Consider the following 20,524-nt stretch of genomic DNA (forward strand, 5'->3'; position numbering starts at 1 on the left):
TCACTGGGTCAAATGGCAGTTCGATTTTTAATTTTTTGAGGTAACACCATACTGTTTTCCATAGTGGCTGCACCAGCCTGCATTCCCACCAGCAGTATACTAGACTCCCCTTTTCTCCACACCCTCGCCAACACTTGTTGTTTGATGATTTGTTGATGGCCATTCTAACAGGTGTGAGATGATACCTCATTGTTGTTTTAATTTGCATCTCTCTGATGATTAGTGATGTTGAGCATTTCTTCATATGTCTCTTAGCCATTTGTATGTCCTGTTTGGAGAGGTGTCTGTTTAGTTCCTCTGCCCATTTTTTAATTGGGTTCTTTGTCTTCCTTTTGTTGAGTTGTATGAGCACTCTACATATATTGGAAATTAACCCCTTATCTGATAAATTATTGGCAATTATGTTCTCCCACACAGTGGGTTGCCTTTCCATTTTGATGATTGTATCTTTTGCTGTGCAGAAGCTTTTGCGTTTGATGTAGTCCCATGTGTTCATTTTCTCCTTTGTTTCTGTTGCCTTAGGTGATGTATCAGTGAAAACTCTGTTGCATCTGATGTCTGAAATTTTGTTGCCTACATTTTCTTCTAGGATTTTTATGGATTCACAGGTCACATTTAAGTCTTTTATCCAATTTGAGTTTATTCTTGTGTAGGGTGTAAGGTGATGGTTTAGTTTTATGTTTTTGCATGTATTTGTCCAATTTTCCCAACACCATTTATTAAAGAGGCTCTCTTTACTCCACTGTATGCTCTTGCCTCCTTTTTCAAATATTACTTGAGCATATTGCGTTGGGTCCATTTCTGGGTCCTCTGATCTGTTCCACCAGTCTATATGCCTCTTCTTGTGCCAATACCAGGCTGCTTTGATTTTAGTCGCTTTGTAGTATAACCTGAAATTTGGTAATGTGATCCCTCCAACTTTGTTCTTGTTTTTGAAGATTGCTGTGGCTATTCGAGGTCTTTTTTGGTTCCATGTGAACTTTTGAAGTATTTATTCTAGTTCTGTGAAATATGTTGTTGGTATTTTGATGGGAATTGCATTGAATCTATAGATTGCTTTGGGTAGTGTGAACATTTTAATGATGTTAATTCTTCCAATCTATGAACAAGGTATGTGCTTCCACTTTTTTTTTATATCTTCCTCTATTTCTTTTTTCAATGATCTGTAGTTTTCTGTGAATAGGTCCTTTATTTCTTTGGTTTATTCCTAGGTATCTTAATTTTTTTGCTGCGATGGTAAATGGGATTGTTTTTTTAGTTTCTCTTTCTGTGAGTTCATCATTGGTATATAAGAATGCCGTCGATTTCTTGACATTAATTTTGTATCCTGCTACTTTGCCAAATTAATTTATTAAGTCCAGTAAGTTTTTGATGGAGTCTTTGGGGTTTTCTACATACAGTATCACGTCATCTGCGAATAATAACAGTTCACTTCCTTCTTTCACATTCGGATTCCTTTTATTGTTTCTTCATGTCTGATTGCTGTGGCTAAGACTTCCAGTACTATGTTAAATAAGAGTGGCGAAAGTGGGCGTCCTTGTCTTGTTCCTGTTCTTAAGGGAAATGCTTTTAATTTTTACCCATTGAGTATGATGTTGGCTGTAGGTCTTTCATATATGGCCTTTATTATGTTGAGATATGATCCCTCTATTCCCAGATTGCTGAGCCTTTTTATCAGAAATGGGTGCTGGATTTTGTCTAATGCTTTTTCAGTGTCTATTGATATGATCTTTCATTTTGTTTATGCGGTGTATTGCATTGATTGATTTGCGAATATTGTACCAGCCTTGCATCCCTGAGATGAATCCCAGTTGGTCATGGTGAATAATTTTTTTGATGTATTGCTGGATTCGATTTGCTAGTATTTTGTTCAGGATTTAGCATCTATGTTCATCAGCGGTATTGGTCTGTAGTTTTCTTTCTTTGTAGTGTCTTTTTCTGGTTTTGGAATTAGAATTATGCTGGCCTCATAAAACAAGTTTGGAAGTCTTTCTTCTTGAATTTTTGGAAATAGTTTGAGGAGAATGGGTATTAGTTCTTCTTTGAATGTTGGGTAAAATACCTCCGTGAAGCCGTATGGGCCTGAGCTTTTGTTTGCTGAGAGAGTCTTGATTACATCTTCAATTTCATTTGCTGTTATTGGTCTGTTCAAGTTTTCTATCTCTTCCCGGTTCAGTTTTAGGAGACTGTGTGTTTCTAGAAATTTGTCTATTTCGCTTAGATTGTTGAATTTGTTACCGTATAATTGTTCATAATATTTGTTAACAGTCCCTTGTATTTCTGTGGTGTCAGTTATTATTTCTCCTTTTTCATTTCTGATTTTGTGTATTTGGGTTCTCTCTCTTTGTTTCTAGGTTTGTCTAGCTAACGGTCAATCAATCTTGTTTATCTTTTCAAAGAACCAGCTCTTTCATCCATTGATCCTTTGAATTGGGTTTTTGGTCTCCATGGCATTTATTTCTGCCCTGATCTTGACTTTGTCCTTCCTTCTACTTGCTCTGGGGTTTTCTTTCTGTTTGCTTTCTAATTCTTTAAGTTGTGAAGTTAGATAGTCTATTAGAGATTCTTCTTGCTTCTTGAGGTGGGCCTGTAGTGCTATGAACTTTCCTCTCAGGACTGCTTTTGCTGCATCCCATAGATTTTGTGTTGTGTATTCATTTTCATTGGTTTCCAGGAATTTTTTAATTTTTTCCTTGATCTCCATGGTAACCCATTCATTGTTAAATAACATGCTATTTAGTCTCCATGTGTTCAAATGCCTTTGCATGTTCTTGTTGCAATTGATTTCTAGTTTCATGCCATTGTGATCTGAGGAAATGCTTGATATGATTTCAATCTTCTTGAACTTGTAGAGATTTAGTTTGTGCTCTAACATGTGGTCTGTCTTTGAGAATGTCCCATGTGCACTTGAGAAGAATGTGAATTCTGCAGTTTTGGGGTGTAATTCTCTGCAGGTATCTATTAAACCCATTTGATCTAGAGCTTCATTTAGAGTCTGTGTTTCCTTGTTAATTTTTTGTCTAGAAGATGTATCCCGTGATGTCAGTGGGGTATTGAAGTCTTCTGCTATGATTATATTGCTGCTGATTTCTTCTTTGAAGTCCTCCAAAAGTTTTTTAATATATGTTGTGCTCCTATATTGGGTGCATATATGTTTACCAAGGTTATATCTTCCTGTTGGATAGATCATTTCAATATTATGTAGTGGCCTTCTTTGTCTCTAGTTATGGTCTTCATTCTGAAATCTACTTTATCAGATATGAGTATTGCTACCACAGCCTTTTCTTCCTTTTCGTTTGCTTGCAGGATTTTTTTCCACCCCTTCACTTTCAACCTATGTGAGTCTTTTGTTGTGAGGTGGGTTTCTTGTAAACAACATATATGTGAGTCATGCTTTCTTATCCAGCCAGCTACTTTGTGTCTTTTTATCAGAGCATTGAAACCCGTCACATTTAATGTGATAATTGATATGTACTTACTTATTGCCATTTTTGTTTAGTGTGGTTCTATTTCTTCCTATTTTTTCTTCTAATTACAGCAGTCCTTTTAGCATATCTTGCAGTGCTGGTTTGTTGTTAATATATTCCCTTAGCCTTTTTTTTTTTTTTTTTGTCTGGAAAGCTCTTTATTTGACCTTCTATTTTGAATGATAGCCTTGCTGGATAGAGTAATCTTGGATTCAGATCCTAGGTTTTCATGACGTTCATTACTTCATGCCACTCCCTTCTGCCCTATAGTGTTTTTGTTGAGAAGTCACCTGGGAGCCTTATGGGGTTTCCTTTGTAGGTAACCTATTGCTTATCTCTTGCTGCCTTTAGGATTCTTTCTTTTTCTTTAAGCTTTTGGTATTTTAATTACTATGTGTCTTTGTGTGGGCCTGTGTGGGTTTTTCTTACTTGTGGCGCTCTATGCTTCTTGAACTTGAATGCCTTCTTCCTTTCACCAAGTTAGGAAAGTTTTCTGTCACTATTTCTTCATATATATTCTCCAACCCTTTTCCATTTTCTTCCTCTTCGGGGACTCCTATGATGTGAATGTTATTACGTTTCCAGTTGTCCCACAGTTCTCTTAAGCTGTCTTCCTATTTTTTAATTGTTTTTTTCTTTTGGTTTTCTGATAGGTTGATTTTTTTTCTACCCTGTGTTCTAATTCACTGATCCTCAGCTTCCTCTACTCTGATGGTTTGTCCTTCCAATGTTTTTAATTTCTGGTATGTCATTCCTCATTTCCACTTGGTTGGTTTTCAATGTTTCTATATCTTTACTCATGCTGTTGAAGTTCCTCAAGATCATGGCTCTGAACTCTACCTCTGATAATTTACTTAGCTGCATTTCATTGATCTCATCTTTGATAGAGTTCTCTTGTTCTTTCCTTTGGGATTTGTTTCTTTGTTTCATCATTTTGGCTATCTCAGTGGGTTTTGGAGCCTGCCAAATTTTTCCTGTGTGTGTTGGTGTTCTGCTGTTTGTGGCTCCCTCTACTGGATTTGGATGAACCTGTGTGGGCCCACGTTAAACACCGCTTTGCTGTCAAGTCTTACTTTCCTGGGTAGATTTGCAAGCCCAGGAAACATTCAGGTATCCTCTATCTTTTTCCTGGTGGCTAGTTGTCTTAGTTATTCAGTGCCTTGGAATGTAGCCCCTGGTGTTCTGTATAAGAGGATTTCCAGAGAGTGGGATAGATGCTGGTTGTTAATGAACCTCAATTTGCATTTCTTTGTCTCACCTGGGAAAGGCTGAATCTCCGAGTGGGGGGAGCTGCTGCTTTTCCCCACAGCTCTGGGAAGGAGCACTCTGGCCACCGTCCTTTGTGGCCGCAACTCAGCAAAAACTCTGAGCGCCCTCCAAATCCCGGGTGTCCCCACAGAGTTCCAGCCCAGTCTGCCCTCCTTCTGCCATAGACCCCAAGTGAGTGGCTGTGGCTATTTTAGTGCTCTGTCCCGGCTCTCTGTTCTGTGGATCGGGCTTCATCTTCATTCCCCAAGGGTGCTGGTCACAGCTAAGACTGCTGCTGTCTGTGGGCTCCTAGCCCTCCACCCTGTCATGTTTTATAGACAGTTGTTTTTAAATCTATATTAATTATTACTACTTTCATTGTAGTTATATATTAACATACAGTGCTAGAACTCTTAATTGGCTGTAATGGTCACATGATAACATGCTGTAGTGGTTCATTTTATTCCAAAACTAAGAAACTGGAACTTTTAAAGAAAATCCTCACCCAAGGATATTTTTCTGATGATTTTTAGATAGAATGGGAGCAGGGAAGGAGAGAGAGAAATAGAGAGATTGATGTGAGAGGGACAATATATACTGGTGCCTCTTGCATGCCCTTGACTGGGGTCCGAGGATTGAACCTGCAACCGAGGTATGTGCCCTTGACTGGGAATCAAACCCGTGACTCGTTGATCTGCGGGCCGATGCTGTCAACCCTGAGCCAAACTGGCCTGGGCAGAAACTGGAACTTTTTATTGGTTCATTCAGTCGTACATAAATGTGTGATTTCTTTTAGGCTACCTGATATATGAGCATAGTCTGCAGGTGCTGAGTTGCCAACCACTTAATGAGCTTTATTTTACAAATAAGGGAAAAGTGGTCAATGAAAATAAAGTCACTATTTCCCAATTATGTTGCAAATTGCAACCAAATGTTGCATTATATTATGTTGTAAATTATATAGAATTTATGCGTTATATTTTTCTTTTTGAAAATATATTTAATTGCAGTGTTTGAAATGTTGAAAGTTTAAACAGTAGTACAGTCAACATCTATAAACTCATTTAGCTTCATCAAATGTTAATATTTTGATGACATTTAAAAATTTTTTGTTGTTATTTTAAGTATTAGAGATGTCCCCCATTTTTCTCCATTGACGCCCTTCTTCCCACTCCCATCCACCTCCTACTTTCCCCAAACTGTTGTCTATGTCTATTGGTTATGCATATATGCATATAACTTGTATTATATTTTCCAATCTAAAAGTTATTTTCTTGGTTTTATGTTGTTAATTTTGTTCGAAGTGAAACTTTATTAATGGTAAGGTCTTTGTAGTAATTATGTAATGAACTATTTAAAATAACTCTTGTTTCATACCTTTAAGAGGTCTTTCTATAATGATAGTATTATCTAATTATTAAACTTAATTTATTGCTACTGTTGAGAATTTTGAATTTGAACTTGAAAATGTCTGAATAGATTCTGTGTTTTTAGAATCTGAAAGTTTTTACTTCTATATTCTCACTTAAGGTAAAAATCCAGATCTCTTTTAACATTTAATAAACGTTCACACCTGGAGGTTTCTTTGTAGCCTCAGTATCTGAATCTAATACCAAACCAATCTTTTCCTCCACAAACAAATCCCTATTCCCATTATTATTCTTACAATTCTTGAATTCTTGGAAAAATTTTTAAGGACTATCTTCCCATTGCTGTTATTATTGACAGGTTTTGAATTTTGGAAACGGATTCCTCTCAGTCATTTCACATAAACATTGCCATACTACAACTTATTTATTTCTTATAAAAGTCAATCTTTTGCTCACTGTTACTTTTCACAAGACTGTTGTTACTCTTTTTCTTAATTATAGTAATAGCTTTTTATGTAACTACTCTGTCATAAAAAAAGCAAGTACTACTTTTAAGTCCTTGTTGGCCTTTCCAAGCATTATACCTATCTTTCTAAAATACTGCTTGTTTGATTCTCCTGTGTGTGTCTCAGTTGTGTACCATTTTAAGTCAGTACTCATTTTCTAATTTTTAATTGGGATCTCCTAGTTTTTAATCCACTTTTCCTAATACCTACCAGTTGCTTCACTGTCCTACAGAGTTACCAGTGTTCAGAGTATTTTTATTTCAGGCTTCCGACTTTATATTGATTCTCTCATTCACTCACCTATAATGGTTTGCCCTTACCATGGTGCTTATTTAAATTTTACTAAGCCTAATTTAGTTTGTGGCTCTTTCTCTGTTGTTCTGATATTTAGTTTTTATTGGAGTAAAATTCAGATAGCAAAATAACTTTTAAAGTTTACAATTCAGTGGCATTTAGTACATTCACGTTGTTGTGTGACCATCATTTCTATCTAGTTCCAAAACATTATCATCAACCCAAAAGAAAACCTCGTGCTCATTTCAAAAGTCATTCCCTATTTCTTCCTTCCCCAAGCCATTGGCAATCACTAGTCTTTTTTTTTTTTTTTTTGTCTCTGTTGATTTACCTATCCTGCATATTTCATATGAAAAGAATCATACAATATGTAAACTTTTGTGTTGGGTCTCATTCTCTTAGCATAGTGTTTTCAAGGTTCATGCATATTGTAGCTCATATCAGTATCATATTCCTTTTTATGGCTGAGTAATATTTACCTATATTTCTATACTATTGAAAATATTGCCCGGCCAGTATGGCTCAGTGATTGAGAGTCGTTCCATGGACTGAGAGGTCCCGGTTCGATTCCCAGTCAGGGCACATGCCTGGGTTTCAGGCTCGATCCCCAGTAGGGGGCGTGCAGGAGACAGCTGATCAATGTTTCTTTCTCACATGGATGTTTCTTATCTTTCTCTCCCTTCCTCTCTCTCTCTAAAAAGATCAATAAAAAAAGGAAATATTTGTTATATACTGTTTGAAATAAGTAGATAATTCAAGATATTAAGTGTAATTCCCAGAGAAATCACTAAAAACTAAAATATATGCTATATAGATACGTACAATATAATATATAATGTAATGGATACACACATCTTGTTCATGAATTCTTCCATCGAGGTCATTTGGGTTGTTCTTTTAGATATTGTGGCTAGTGCTGTTATGAACATTCATGTACAACTATTAGTTTGAATACATATTTTCAAGTCTTGTGCATATACCTAGGTGTGGAATTAATAGATCATATGGTAATTTTTTTTTTAGTCCTGAGGAAATTTTACCATTTATCTTCAGATAGAGTTGGGGGGGGGGGGAGAAAGAAAGAGAGAAACATCGACAAGAAAGAGACACACACACACACATCAATTGGTTGCCTCCCTCGTGACCCTGATCAGGGCCAGGGACCAAACTGAAATTGAGGTATGTGCCCTTGACTGGAATCAAACTCGATACTCTTTGGTCCATGGGCTGACGCTCATGCTGCTGAGCCAAACTGGCTAGGGCTCATGTGGTAATTCTTTGTTTAACTTATTGAAGAAGTACTCATTGGTTTTCCAGAGCACCTACCCCAATTACATATAAGTGTGAGGGTTTGTCTACTTTGCTAAACAAGGCCCAATGTGTATGAATCCCAACAGTTATTCGACTTATAATTAAATAGCTACCATTATTATGCCATTATCAAGAAATTATAGATGTGCCCTAAGGGAGAAACCAAGAGCAAATGAAATAGAAGTAGTAATCAAATACATATTAGAATATGACTTACCCGAACTAAAAAAAAAGTTTTTTAAGAAACCTCACAAAGCACTTGCCAAAATAGAGATCCAGTCTTAGACATATGATGATAGATATTTTGAATTAATATTTAGAAAAAAATTGTACATTTGATTAAAACAACAAAAAGGCTGTTCTTTGATTTTCTCTTTTAGAATATTAAATGACAGAAGACAGTCAATGTTTAGACTTTGGTTTTATTTCTCTGCTAATAGTTTAGTTTTTTAAGAGCTACAGCTCTTTTTTTTTTTAAATCCTCACCCAAGGACACTTTTTGCATTCATATTCAGATAGAGCGAGAGGGAGAGAGGGAGGAAGAAAAAGAGAGAAACATCAATGTGAGAGAGACACATGAACTGGTTGCCACCCACATGACCCCAGCTGGGGCCGGGGACAAACTGCTACTGAGGTATATGCCCTTAGTGCGAACTGAACCCAGGTCTCTCTGGACCACGGGCCAATGCTATAACTGCTGAGCCAAACCGGCCAGGGCAGGTACAGTTATTTTTTTTTAAATGTTTGAATACTACTGATGTATATGATGTGAAAATGAAGTCCTTCTCTTTACATTCTCCCTCATTGTCTGCTGCTGATCCTGGTCTGTGGAGTAACTACTTTTACTTTGGTATTTATCCTTCTAGACCTTCCCCCATATATAACAAACATAAAAGGATTTTTTTAAAAAATTCTCACCCGAGGATATTTTTCTGCTTATCTTCAGATAGAGTGGGAGAGTAGGAAAGAAGAGAGGGAGGGAGAGAGAAACATCAACATCACAGGGACACATTGACTATTTGCTTCCCACATGACCCCAGCCAGGGTGGGGGACGAACTGTTACCAGAACCGCAACCAAGGTACATGCCACCTTGACTGTAATTGAACCCATAAGTCATTGGTCCATGTGCAGACGCTTTAACCACTGAGCCAAACCAGCCAGGGCACAAAAGGATTTTTTAATTTGTTTTCATTTTTAAGTAAAATTAGTGTAATATTAATATACATACTATGCAATTTATAGACTGCCCACCAGATAGTCTGAGTCTGACTAAAATAAAAATGAAGGATTCTTTTATAAGTTGGGCTACAAAAGAACACCTTCCTAGAAAAACTAACTTGAAATATTTTAGTCACAGAAAGGTAAATCCGTATTAAGAATAAAAAATTATGCTATATATCCTTGGGTGTCAATAATATTTATAAATAACTAAATCCTGTGGAAAATCTTCATCTTGGGAATCAGGTAATTGCTTGGGCTTTATCAGTGGACTTAAATAAGTTGGAAAGTTTGGGATCTACTTTAAACTGATGACTTTCTGAAAGAAACTTTAAAAATAAATAAATAAATAATACCATTTTTAAAAATGATATGTTCATATTAGATATATTCTCTCGAGGAGCTCTTCCATAGGTCTCATGAATAGAAGTTTAGTTTATAAGTTTTGAAATTATACTTAATATAAAATGGCAGTAGCAGTAATGGTAAAAAGAATTGACTGCCCAGCTTGGTGGATCAGTTGGTTGGAGCATCGTCCCATAGACCACAAAGGCTGCAGGTTTGATTTCTGGTTCCATAGCAGTCATGGTGTGTACAGGAGGCAACTGATGGATGTTTCTCTCTCTCTCTCTCTCTCTCTCTCTCTCTCTCTAAATCAATAAACATATGCTCAGGTGAAGATAAAAAATAAAAAATAACTGAATATCACATCTGTGCCTTAGTAAAAGACTTAAAGGAAATACAAAGAAAATATGCATGTGGTAATGTGATAACTTTAATTTTTTTTTTCTTTCTGCTCTGTCTTCATTTTTCAAATTTTCTGTGAATATGTATTTTGGCAAAATATGTGATCAGGCAGTTTATGTAAGTAGTACAAATGATTAATAAAATAATTTCATTGACAGATGTTAACACTAACAAGGTAACATTTTTGTCAAATTATTAAAGAGTAACAGAATAATGAAATTAAATGTTTCAAGGAGTAATATTATATGAATACCTATGTAAGTGCTATTGAAAGTATTAACTAGCAAAACCTTTCTGAGAAACAGTTAGACAAGAGCCTTAAAAGTGTACTCTGTTTTAGGCATTCTATATCTGTGAATTTTACCTAAGGAAATAATCTGAAAGAAAAAAAAAACCTCACAATGATTAATTGCAGTGTTATTTGACTATAGCAGTACATTGAGAAACATTGATATGTCTACCAGGAAAGTGGTATATATATATGATATCATTTTATATATATACATATATATATATGGTATATATTGATTCAATATATTATACATATACTCATAGGTAGTACTGCCAAGGTATCTTTATGACTTACAGATATGCTTATTATAACTACTACATAATTCTCTGTGAGAAAGTTAAGTGTGATTGCAGCTATGTTAAAAATAACAGAAAAACAGTGTACATATTCAGAAATGTACTGGTTTGTGAGCAAACATCCTCAGTTCTAGGAGGAAAAAAGCGAACGTTAGAAAATTAAGAGTGTTTACCTGTCGATATCAAGTTCAAGGTCATTTTAGTTTTCATTACAATTTTTTGTATTTTTCAGATATATATTTTACTATCTGTTTGCCTTAAAAGATAATTTTTTTTTTTTTTTGCTGTTAGCCATCTTTAGAGGATCCTGTTACCTGTGAATTTCTTGTTATGTATGCATGGGTTTTATTTTAATGCCATACCACCACTTGATTTCTGTATTGTTTTTGCTTTTTATAGGCCAAGATAGCCAGGTTGACAAAACGCGTTGGAGCAGCTCAAGAAGATCTTAAGAAAAGACAAGAAGTAAGAATTTTTGTTCTTGCACAATTAATATTTAGGCCTAAGTGATAATCTTAGGAAATGCTAAGTTAGGAGGAAAATCTTTCTTTATTACAGGTCTGAAATTTGCTTTTATACTCTGTACTTCCTGTATATTGTTTCTGGCACTGTAACTCTAGAATTTATTTTTATCCCTTTTCTTTCTTTCTTTTTTTTTTTTTTAATCCTCATCCAAGGACATTTATTGTTCAGGTAGAGTGGGAGGGAGAGAGAGGAAGAGAGAGAGAGAGAAACATCGATGTGAAAGGGACACATCGAGTGGCTGCCACCCGCACGACCGACCAGGGCCGGGGACAAACTGCAACCAAGGTACGTGCCCTTAGCGGGAACCGAACCCGGGTCTCTCGGGACCGCAGGCCGACGCTCTAACCGCTGAGCCAAACTGGCCAGGGCTTTATCCCTTTTCTAATCCTTATTTACTGTTTTCATAATTCAACACTTATATTAATTAATTTTATCTTATCATTTTTGAAGCTGTGTTTTCTATGCATCTTTAATACTGTTTTTTGGAATTTTTCTTACCATGTTTCTTTCTTTTTACATTCTTGCCAGCGTCCTAGTCTCATCCCTTACCATTTTCCCCAAAGTATTTTAGTTTTCCACTGCCTTCAGTGGCCCTGTTCTCTCCTTCCTTTCTTATGCTATGTAAAGTTCAAACATCGTAGCATAACATAAACTCTAGTCTGTAGTCTAGCCCTGCTTTTTGTTGTTTCCTTAGTTACTCTGTAGTAAAAAAGATTTTTAATATGTTTTCATTGATTTTTAGAGAGAGATGAAGGGAGAGGTAGAGAGAAACATCAATTAGTTAGTTGCCTTCCACATGCACCCCCATGAGAATTGAGTCCAAAACCTGGGGATGTGCCCTCATCAGGTATTGAACTGGCTACTTTTTGGTACAAGGGGATGCCACTCAATCATCTGATCCACACTGGCCATAGCATGTAGTACATATTTTTAATATAGCATTTGTATGTTGCTTTATAGTTTTCAGTTGAATTCCTTTCTCTTCCTCTTGACTTTTTTTCCCTCTGGGCAATTTACATTTTTTGTATCTTGATAGTTCCATTGTCTGGCACACGATAATTGCCAATAATGATTATTTCAGTAATAACCACTATTCCTATAGGATTTTTCTTATTTTTTGTTGTTAATTCTCACTCAAGGTATTTTTCCAATGATTTTTAGATAGAGTAGGAGGGAGGGAAGGGGAGTGAGAGAGAGAAAGGGAAAGAGAAAAAACATTGATATGAGAGAACACATTGTTTGGTTGCCTCTTGCATGCACCCCCAACTAGGGCCAGGGATTGAATCTGCAACCCAGGTACGTGCCCTTGACTGGGAATAGAACCTGAGACCCTTCAGTCCTCGGGCCTACACTGACCACTGTGCCAAACCCGCCAGGGTGGATTTTTCTGTCTAGATTCACTTTCATATCTTCACTAGATTTAAAAATTTATTGTGAAATAACTGTAGACTCACAGGAAATTGCCACAATACATAGTTATACATGTGAACCAATCCTTCACCCACCTTTCCCCAGTGGTGAAGTGTTATATAACTGCAATATCAAAACCAAGGAATTGGTTTAATTCTCTTAATTAGTTTATAGACCTTATCAGTTTTTACATGAAGTAGCCAGTTCCAAAAAGTAGCCAGTTCAATACCTGATGAGGGCCCATCCCCAGGTTTTGGATTCAATTCTCATGGGGGTGCAGGTGTGTGTGTGTGTGTGTGTGTGTGTGTGTGTGTGTGTGTATGTGTGTGTGTTGTTCTGCCTAATTTAATTTTATGTATAGATTTATGTTATCCCACAAGATATCAAACTGTTCCATCACCATAAAGGCACTCTCTCTGCCTTCTTAATAGTTTCAACCTTATCTTGTACCCCCATCCCCACTCACTCCCTTGTCTCCTGGCAGCTGATACTTTGTTCTTTATCTCTATATTGTTTTTTACTTAACTTAAAAATATGTTTTTCTTTATTGATTTTAGAGAGAGAGAGAAAGGGAGAGGGAGAGAAATAGAAACATTGGGATGAGAGAAAACATCAATTGGCCACCTCCTACGTGCTCCCCATTGGGGATTTGTTCACAACCTGGGCATGTGCCCTGATGGGGAATGGAACTGGCGACATCTTTGTGCATGGGTCAATGCTCAGCCACAGAGTCACACAGGCCAGGAACTCTGCTATCTTCTTTCTATTCTTGGACTCCCATATTCATGTATTGGTTCATTCAAAGTATCTTATAAATTCTAGGCTCTCTCCACTTTAAAATATTTTTTAATTTTTTTCTCTGTAACTTAATAATTTTAAATGACTTTTCTTCAAGTTCACTGATTCTTTATTTTGCTTGGTGCAATCTGGTGTTGATCTCCTCTAGTGAATTTTTTTTTCATTTCAGTTTTCCTTTAGCTTCAGAATTTCTGTTCCATTTTAAAGTTTCTCTTTGTTAGTGTTCTCATTTTTTTCATGCATCATCTCCCTAATTTTATTTAATTTTCTGTCTGTATTTTCGTTTATCTCATTGAGGCATCTTAATGTCAGTTTTTTGTTTCGTTTTGTTAATCTTCACCTGAGGATATTTTTCCATTAATTTCCAGATAGAGTGGGGGTGGGAGGGGCAGGGGTGGAGAAAGAGAGAGAGAGAGAGAGAAACCCTGATGTGAGAGAGAGACATCAATTCATTGCCTCATATACAACTGCAACCGGGGCCGGGGATTCAACCTGCAACCCAGATACATGCCCTTGACTGGGAATTGAACCCGCAACCCTTTGGTCCACAGGCTGACACTCTAACTGCTGAGCCAGGGTGTCAGTTTTTAAAAATTCTTTGTTAGGTAATTCATAGATCTTTGTTTCTTTAGGGTCAGTTCCTAGAGATTTTTTTCTTTCATTGGGCTATATTTTTCTGTTTCTTTGTGTGTCTAGTTCTCTTTTGCTGAAATATGGGCATTTGTAAAAACAGCTACCTCTCGGCTTTTCATAATGTCTTCATACAGAGGAACACCTTTACTAATCAACACAGGTGGATAATCTGGGATCTCTCAAATCTTTTATAGAGATTCTTTGTCTCTGAACTTGTGCATGTAAATCTCCCATCTGAAGAGGTTTGTCTGTTTATAATATGGAGCTCCCTCTGGTATCTGTCTTCCATATTGCAGTGTTGGTTTTGTAAGCCATGATTTTGGAAGTCCCCCTGCTGTCTGTCTGTGTATATAGTTATTCTGTTGTTGTACCAAGCTGAAAATCCTGGCTGTGTTCTTATCTGGACTCTAGACATTCAGTGTGTGCCACTTTCTCCAGGTCAGGTGAGACAGAAACCAGTACCTTGGGTAGTTCCCCAAAAAGCCAGAATATTACCTGCATGTTACACTTTTGTCTTTCTTTCCTGAGGTAAAAGCTACAAGTGGGGAATTTTCTCGTGATTGTGCCATCTTTTGTTGGGAGGGGGATGGGTTATGGTGGGGCAAGTGCAGTAGACCCTTCTAACCAATATAGTGCATTTATACTTCTTAGCCTTGCTCTTGCTTGGAATGTAATAACCTCTGAATTGTTTCTGGAGTTCTCACAAAGAAAATTTGGACTGTATATTGTTAAGTTATTGTCTCGGTGAGAAATGGAAGGTGTGTGGGGCTTTCTAGTCTGTCATTTTGCTGATGTTGCCAAACAGTAATGTATAAGGTCCTTTGTTTAATGACTCCATACTATGTTCTAGGCCAGTTGTATTTACTGGTTTATTATGCTTTACTCCTTTTTTTTCTTTTGGTTTGTCTTCCTGAAATGTTTCTTATCTTCATCTTAACTATTTTGAGTGTAGTAATTACTCAAAAGTGCATTTGGGGGAAAAAGTGTTTTTCCCCCAAAAGTTGAAAAACATTTTTCCCATTGACACTACACTGTTATTTTAATATGCTATTCTATTGATTTGAAATGTGTTTGTGTCCATAGCCAGATTTCAGACACCTTTAGAGCAGTTTATTTTGATTCTATCATTTGTCTATTTATATACATAACTAGTATAGTGCTATCATGGTTGGTTAAAATTATCTTATTTCCTTATAAAATGCAGCAGGATATATTTGCTGTTCAGAAGGGAAGAGTGATTTTTTAAAAAATTTTTATTATTATTTTTTTAATCCTTACCCGAGCACATTTTTTGCATTTGTCTTGAGGGAGAGAGAGAGGGAAACATTGATGTGAGAGAGACACATTGAGTGGTTGCCACCCACACAACCCCAACCAGGGCCGGGGACAAACTGCAACCGAGGTATGTACCCTTAGCAGGAATTGAACCTGGGCCTCTTTGGTCCGCGGGCCAACGATCTAACCGTAACTGCTGAGCCAAACAGGCCAGGGCTAGTGGTATCTTCTTGATGTGATCCTCAGCACTTACACCTTTGGTTTTAACATGTATTATTATTACACTTAATTAAGTCTTGAGTGGAATTATTTTGTTTTTGTCAATTTAATATATATACATGGTGATAGTGTCATAAATGATGGAGACCCAAATAATGGTAATTAGCATGTAGATATTACAGTTTCATTTCTATGTTCCCTGTTTTGAGGGAAAGGCTAAATTTAGTTGGTAAGTTTAGAACTGAGACATTTTTATGAAATTCTCACACAGTGACAATTGGTCATTTTTTAAACAAAAGTTGTAAAAATAATTTTTTTTTTGTTGTTTTTTAATCCTCACCCGAGGACATTTTTTCCATTTTTTGTTCAGATAGAGTGGGAGGGAGAGAGAGGAAGAGAGAGAGAGAGAAACATCGATGTGAAGGGACACATCGAGTGGCTGCCACCCACACGACCAACCAGGGCCGGGGACAAACTGCAACCGAGGTACGTGCCCTTAGCGGGAACCGAACACGGGTCTCTCTGTACCGCAGGCCGACGCTCCAACCGCTGAGCCAAACCGGCCAGGGCTGTAAAAATAATTTTGATTTGAGAATTTTTAATTGTGACCTAAGATGCTACTTAATTGATAACCCATTGCTTCTAAGGAAGAATAAATATATCATTGAGTTTCTGATGGTAGACCAGTGCCTGCTATGCTTAGTATAGTATATGTAGACATTCACTAGATAATTATTGAATGAGTGTGTCTGGTTTATTATTTATATTTTTATTGTTTTGTTGAACCCTTACAGCATATAAATCATTTTGATATTTTTTATTTTATTTGTTCATATCAAAGAGCTGAGGTATTAGAGTTATTATATTAATTTTTCATATGATAAACAATTGTTTCAATTGATTTATACTGTGCTTAAGACAGCAAGAGGCAATTGCAAGATTCATATTCTTAACTCAATATTTTTCAATATATTATAGAAGTTACTATATTGATAAAGCATCTAAGGTCTTACTGTATTTTTAAAAATTTGTTGTATATTGGGCTTTATTTTACTTTGGTATTTTTGTCTCTCAGAATCCACCAAACCCACCTGTACCTGTATCACCTGGAAAGTCTGTAGTTGATGTCAACAGTAATAACAACGTGCCCTACAGGTGAGAATAATAAGCAGTCTATTTGTCAAGTTTTTATTTCCTCACTCATTTCTGCCACCCACCAACCCCCATCTTTGGTAACCACCAATCAGTTCTCTGTACGCGTTTACATTTTTTCTTTTAGATTTCACATATAAGAGTGATCATATGGTATTTGTCTTTCTCTGATTAAATTTACTTAACAGAATGCCCTCAAGGTCCATCCATCCATCCATGTTGGGTCATATGGGAAGATTTTATTCTTTTTTATTGCTAAGTTATATTCCTGTGCATGTAGGTATAAAAGGTTGTTTATCCATTCATCCATAGTTTTACACTTAGGTTGTTTCCATTCTTGTTATTTTAAATAATGCTACAATGAAAATAGGGGTGCATATATTTCTTCTAATTAGAGTTTTTGTTTTCTTCAAATAAATATCCAGACGTGTAGTTGCTGGATCATATGGGAGTTCTATTTTTAATATTTTGAGGAAGCTTTGTACTATTTTTCGTAGTGGCTGCACCCATTTACATTTCCACCAATAGTGTGCAAGAGTTTTAAATAACAAGTGTCAAGTTTTTGAATAAGAGAACAAGGTTCTGATTTTATTTTATAGAAACATCTTGGAATCTAATCTTATGAATTTGTGTAGAGATAAGTGGCATACTGGATTAAGTATATTTCCTTCTTTTTGCTTTGTTACAATTACTCATCTTTGGACATTGGTTTTGCCAATCTATTATAAGGCTTTCTTTGGTCATTGCAGATTTCTTTCATCACTTGTACTAAATAATTTTCTCTCAAGTAATTGAGAGATGCTTTGGTCAGGGGTGATAAAAACTAATGTCTGCACATATTAGGACCTACATTTGGTTTTCAGATAAAAGTATTGAGGGCATTGGAATATAAGGGGAAGAATCTTTCCTAATATCATAGCCCCCCCCTCTCATCCCCCAGCATTCTGAAATCTTTTGTGTTCCTTTCCCTCAGTGCATTCACTTGAAATTTAGTGCTGCAATACCCAAGTCTAGCCACTCTTTTTTCCTATGGGCCACTGCTTTATCTGTACATAAATTGATGTTCCTCAGAATGGCATATCCATGACTATTTTTTTGTGTATATATTTCATAGAAATACAGGTACAGTGAGACAGTTGCTGGAATCCAAAAGAAATGTAAGCGAGAGTACACCGCCATCCTTTCAAACCCCTGTGAATACAGGTAATAATATTTTTTAACACTGAAATACATATTTTAGTAATTGAAGGCGTTGGTTTTCTTTTGACTTTGTTTTGAGGATGAAATTTGTTAAGAAACAGCATGCTGATCTAAAATTGAGTGCTAAGTATAAAATGTTATTTAAACATTAGGATTACATATACATGGAAGTACAGAAATTGAAATCTCTACTGTAGTGGTTCTCAAACTTTCTACTCACTATACCCCAAAGTTTTTGTTTATGTGGGTTAACATTTACTATAGTAAAAATTAAAACAAAAAGTTTAAATGTTTGCTTATTCATTAAAATAATAAACACCTATTTTTGGAACACATATAACACGTTTTAATGAAAAATAACTTTTCTGAGCTTAAAAAATAATGAAAAGAGTGTAATTGCCTTACACTTTTATAAATTTCTTTTATACCGCACATAAAAAATTAAAATGACCTATGAAAGCTGGATTGTCATCTATATCTGCATTCAATCTGTTGCAGTTTGTTTTGATTGAAGTATGAAGAGAATTCAGCCTCATACAAATATGTAGTTAGAAAAGGATTAGCTCTTTTAGAGAATTGTGGTTATTTTCTTTGAAAGTCAGCTATTAACTTATTAAAGGTTAGTTGCAAAGTGGATTCTGAAATCATGACAGTGAATTTTCCTAACTTTTTTATTATACTGCGTTTATCTTTCTGGTATATGCGTGGATCTTTTACTAATACCATTCATTGATCATTTGGAAAATGCTCACTGACTTATATAAATTGTCCAAATGTTGTCACACCTCATTAATAATTTTTAAAAATTACATTAACTTATTTCACTATTGATTCTTCTCAGAAGAGTCTTTAAATATTTGGAAAGCTGCCATGCTCTCAGTGGCAGATAGAAGTTTTTCCAAAGTTCTAATTTTTGTTTTTAAAACTCATATTTTATTATTGTCAATAAATACTCTTGGTCGTTCTCTTTTAAGTGACTGTCTTTCTTGATCTATTTTCAAGAAATGATTTGCCACATACCCAAGTGTGAACCACAGTATGTCTGTAAGTCATCCTTTCAAGTGAAAGTGGTCTTCCATGAAAAAGGCTGTTAGCTTAGCCTTCAAGTTGTACAAGTACTTTTCCTCGAGCCAGCCATCCCACTTTGTCATGCAGCAGCAATGCTTTCTGTGTGCTTTCTATTTCTTTACACAAAATGTTAAGAAGACCTGTACTCAGTGGTAGAGATTTAGTAAAAGTAATATTACTACTTCATCCTGGACATTCTTTGTTTTTTTTTTTAATTTAATTAATTTATTTTTGTTACAGATGTTTCTCCTTTTTCCCCCACTGATTCCCCCCTCTTTCTCCCTCCCCGCCCTGTCCCCAGCTTTGTTGTCCATGTCCATTGTTCATGCATACATGCATAAAAGTTCTGTGGTTTATCTCTCCCCCACCACCCCCTCTTCTGGGGATTGCATCCTGGACATTCTTTTTTTTTTTAATTTATTTTTTTAATCCTCACCCGAGGATATTTTTCCATTTTTTGTACAGATAGAGTGGGAGGGAGAGAGAGGAAGGGAGAGAGAGAGAGAAACATCGACGTGAAGGGACACGTCGAGTGGCTGCCACCCGCACGACCAACCTGGGCCGGGGACAAACTGCAACCGAGGTACGTGCCCTTAGCGGGAACCGAACCCGGGTCTCTCCGGACCGCAGGCCGACGCTCTAACCGCTGAGCCAAACTGGCCAGGGCGCATCCTGGACATTCTTAAGTGAAACTAAATTTGTTTGCTTTTTACTGGGAACATATGATAGTCAAGAATGTAGTGATAGTTTAGTACCACTACCTTGATTTTTGTACTGAAGCATCAGAAGTTTTACTCACCATTGCTTTTGTTCCATCAGTGCAAAGATGTATGTGGTAAAAAAGTAAAATAAAGCTTTATTATTGTTATGAAAGTAATTTTGATATTGCAAGCTCCTGAAAGGGTCTCCAGTTACTCCCAAGTGTCTTTCCCCTGGACTATACCTTGAGAATTGCTGCTTTAAGTGTGCCTGTGATTTTGGAAGAAAGACTAGAAATCAATGAGAAAGATACTTGGCCATATATTTCAAACCTTTTCAAATGAGAATAAACACAAATAGATGAACCAAAATTACCATAAAACTTTAGAGATCATTATTTTGATTTTGTCTGGTTTTAGGGATTAGCTCCCTTATTTCTTAGTTCATCTCCAATCTTCACTCTATCTTCCATATCATATAATGTCAATAGAGTGTCAGTACAGGCAGCCTTCTCTCTCTAGTTCCTGTCCCAGTACAACTTGAGCCACAGATCAGGTTTCACATATTCCAAATGATAAAATACATGACCTATCATTCATTAATACTTATGATGCTTACTAGATTTTCTGTTTGAGATTATATATTGCCAGTGTCCTAAAGCATTAGTGATGTCTTTAGTGTGGTTTCAAAAATATCTATACAGCCCTGGCCAGTTTGGCTCAGCGGTTAGAGCGTCGGCCTGCGGTCCGGAGAGACCCGAGTTCGGTTCCCGCTAAGGGCATGTACAGTACTTC

At 36.3% G+C, this 20,524-nt stretch overlaps 1 protein-coding gene across 3 annotated transcripts in view; it reads left to right on the top strand.

Moving 5' to 3' along the window:
- LOC118624726 (activating transcription factor 7 interacting protein) overlaps positions 1-20,524 on the top strand; it is a 125,258-nt gene that overhangs the window by 60,850 nt on the left and 43,884 nt on the right. For all 3 annotated transcript variants that reach the window (XM_036253199.1, XM_036253200.1, XM_036253201.1), the window contains 3 exons: positions 11,151-11,216; positions 16,687-16,766; positions 17,878-17,966. In XM_036253199.1, the coding sequence (XP_036109092.1) occupies positions 11,151-11,216; positions 16,687-16,766; positions 17,878-17,966 (235 nt within the window). The remainder of the gene's footprint in view (positions 1-11,150; positions 11,217-16,686; positions 16,767-17,877; positions 17,967-20,524) is intronic.

Source organism: Molossus molossus, unplaced genomic scaffold (assembly GCF_014108415.1).
Source record: "Molossus molossus isolate mMolMol1 unplaced genomic scaffold, mMolMol1.p scaffold_m16_p_10, whole genome shotgun sequence".
NCBI lineage: Eukaryota > Metazoa > Chordata > Mammalia > Chiroptera > Molossidae > Molossus > Molossus molossus.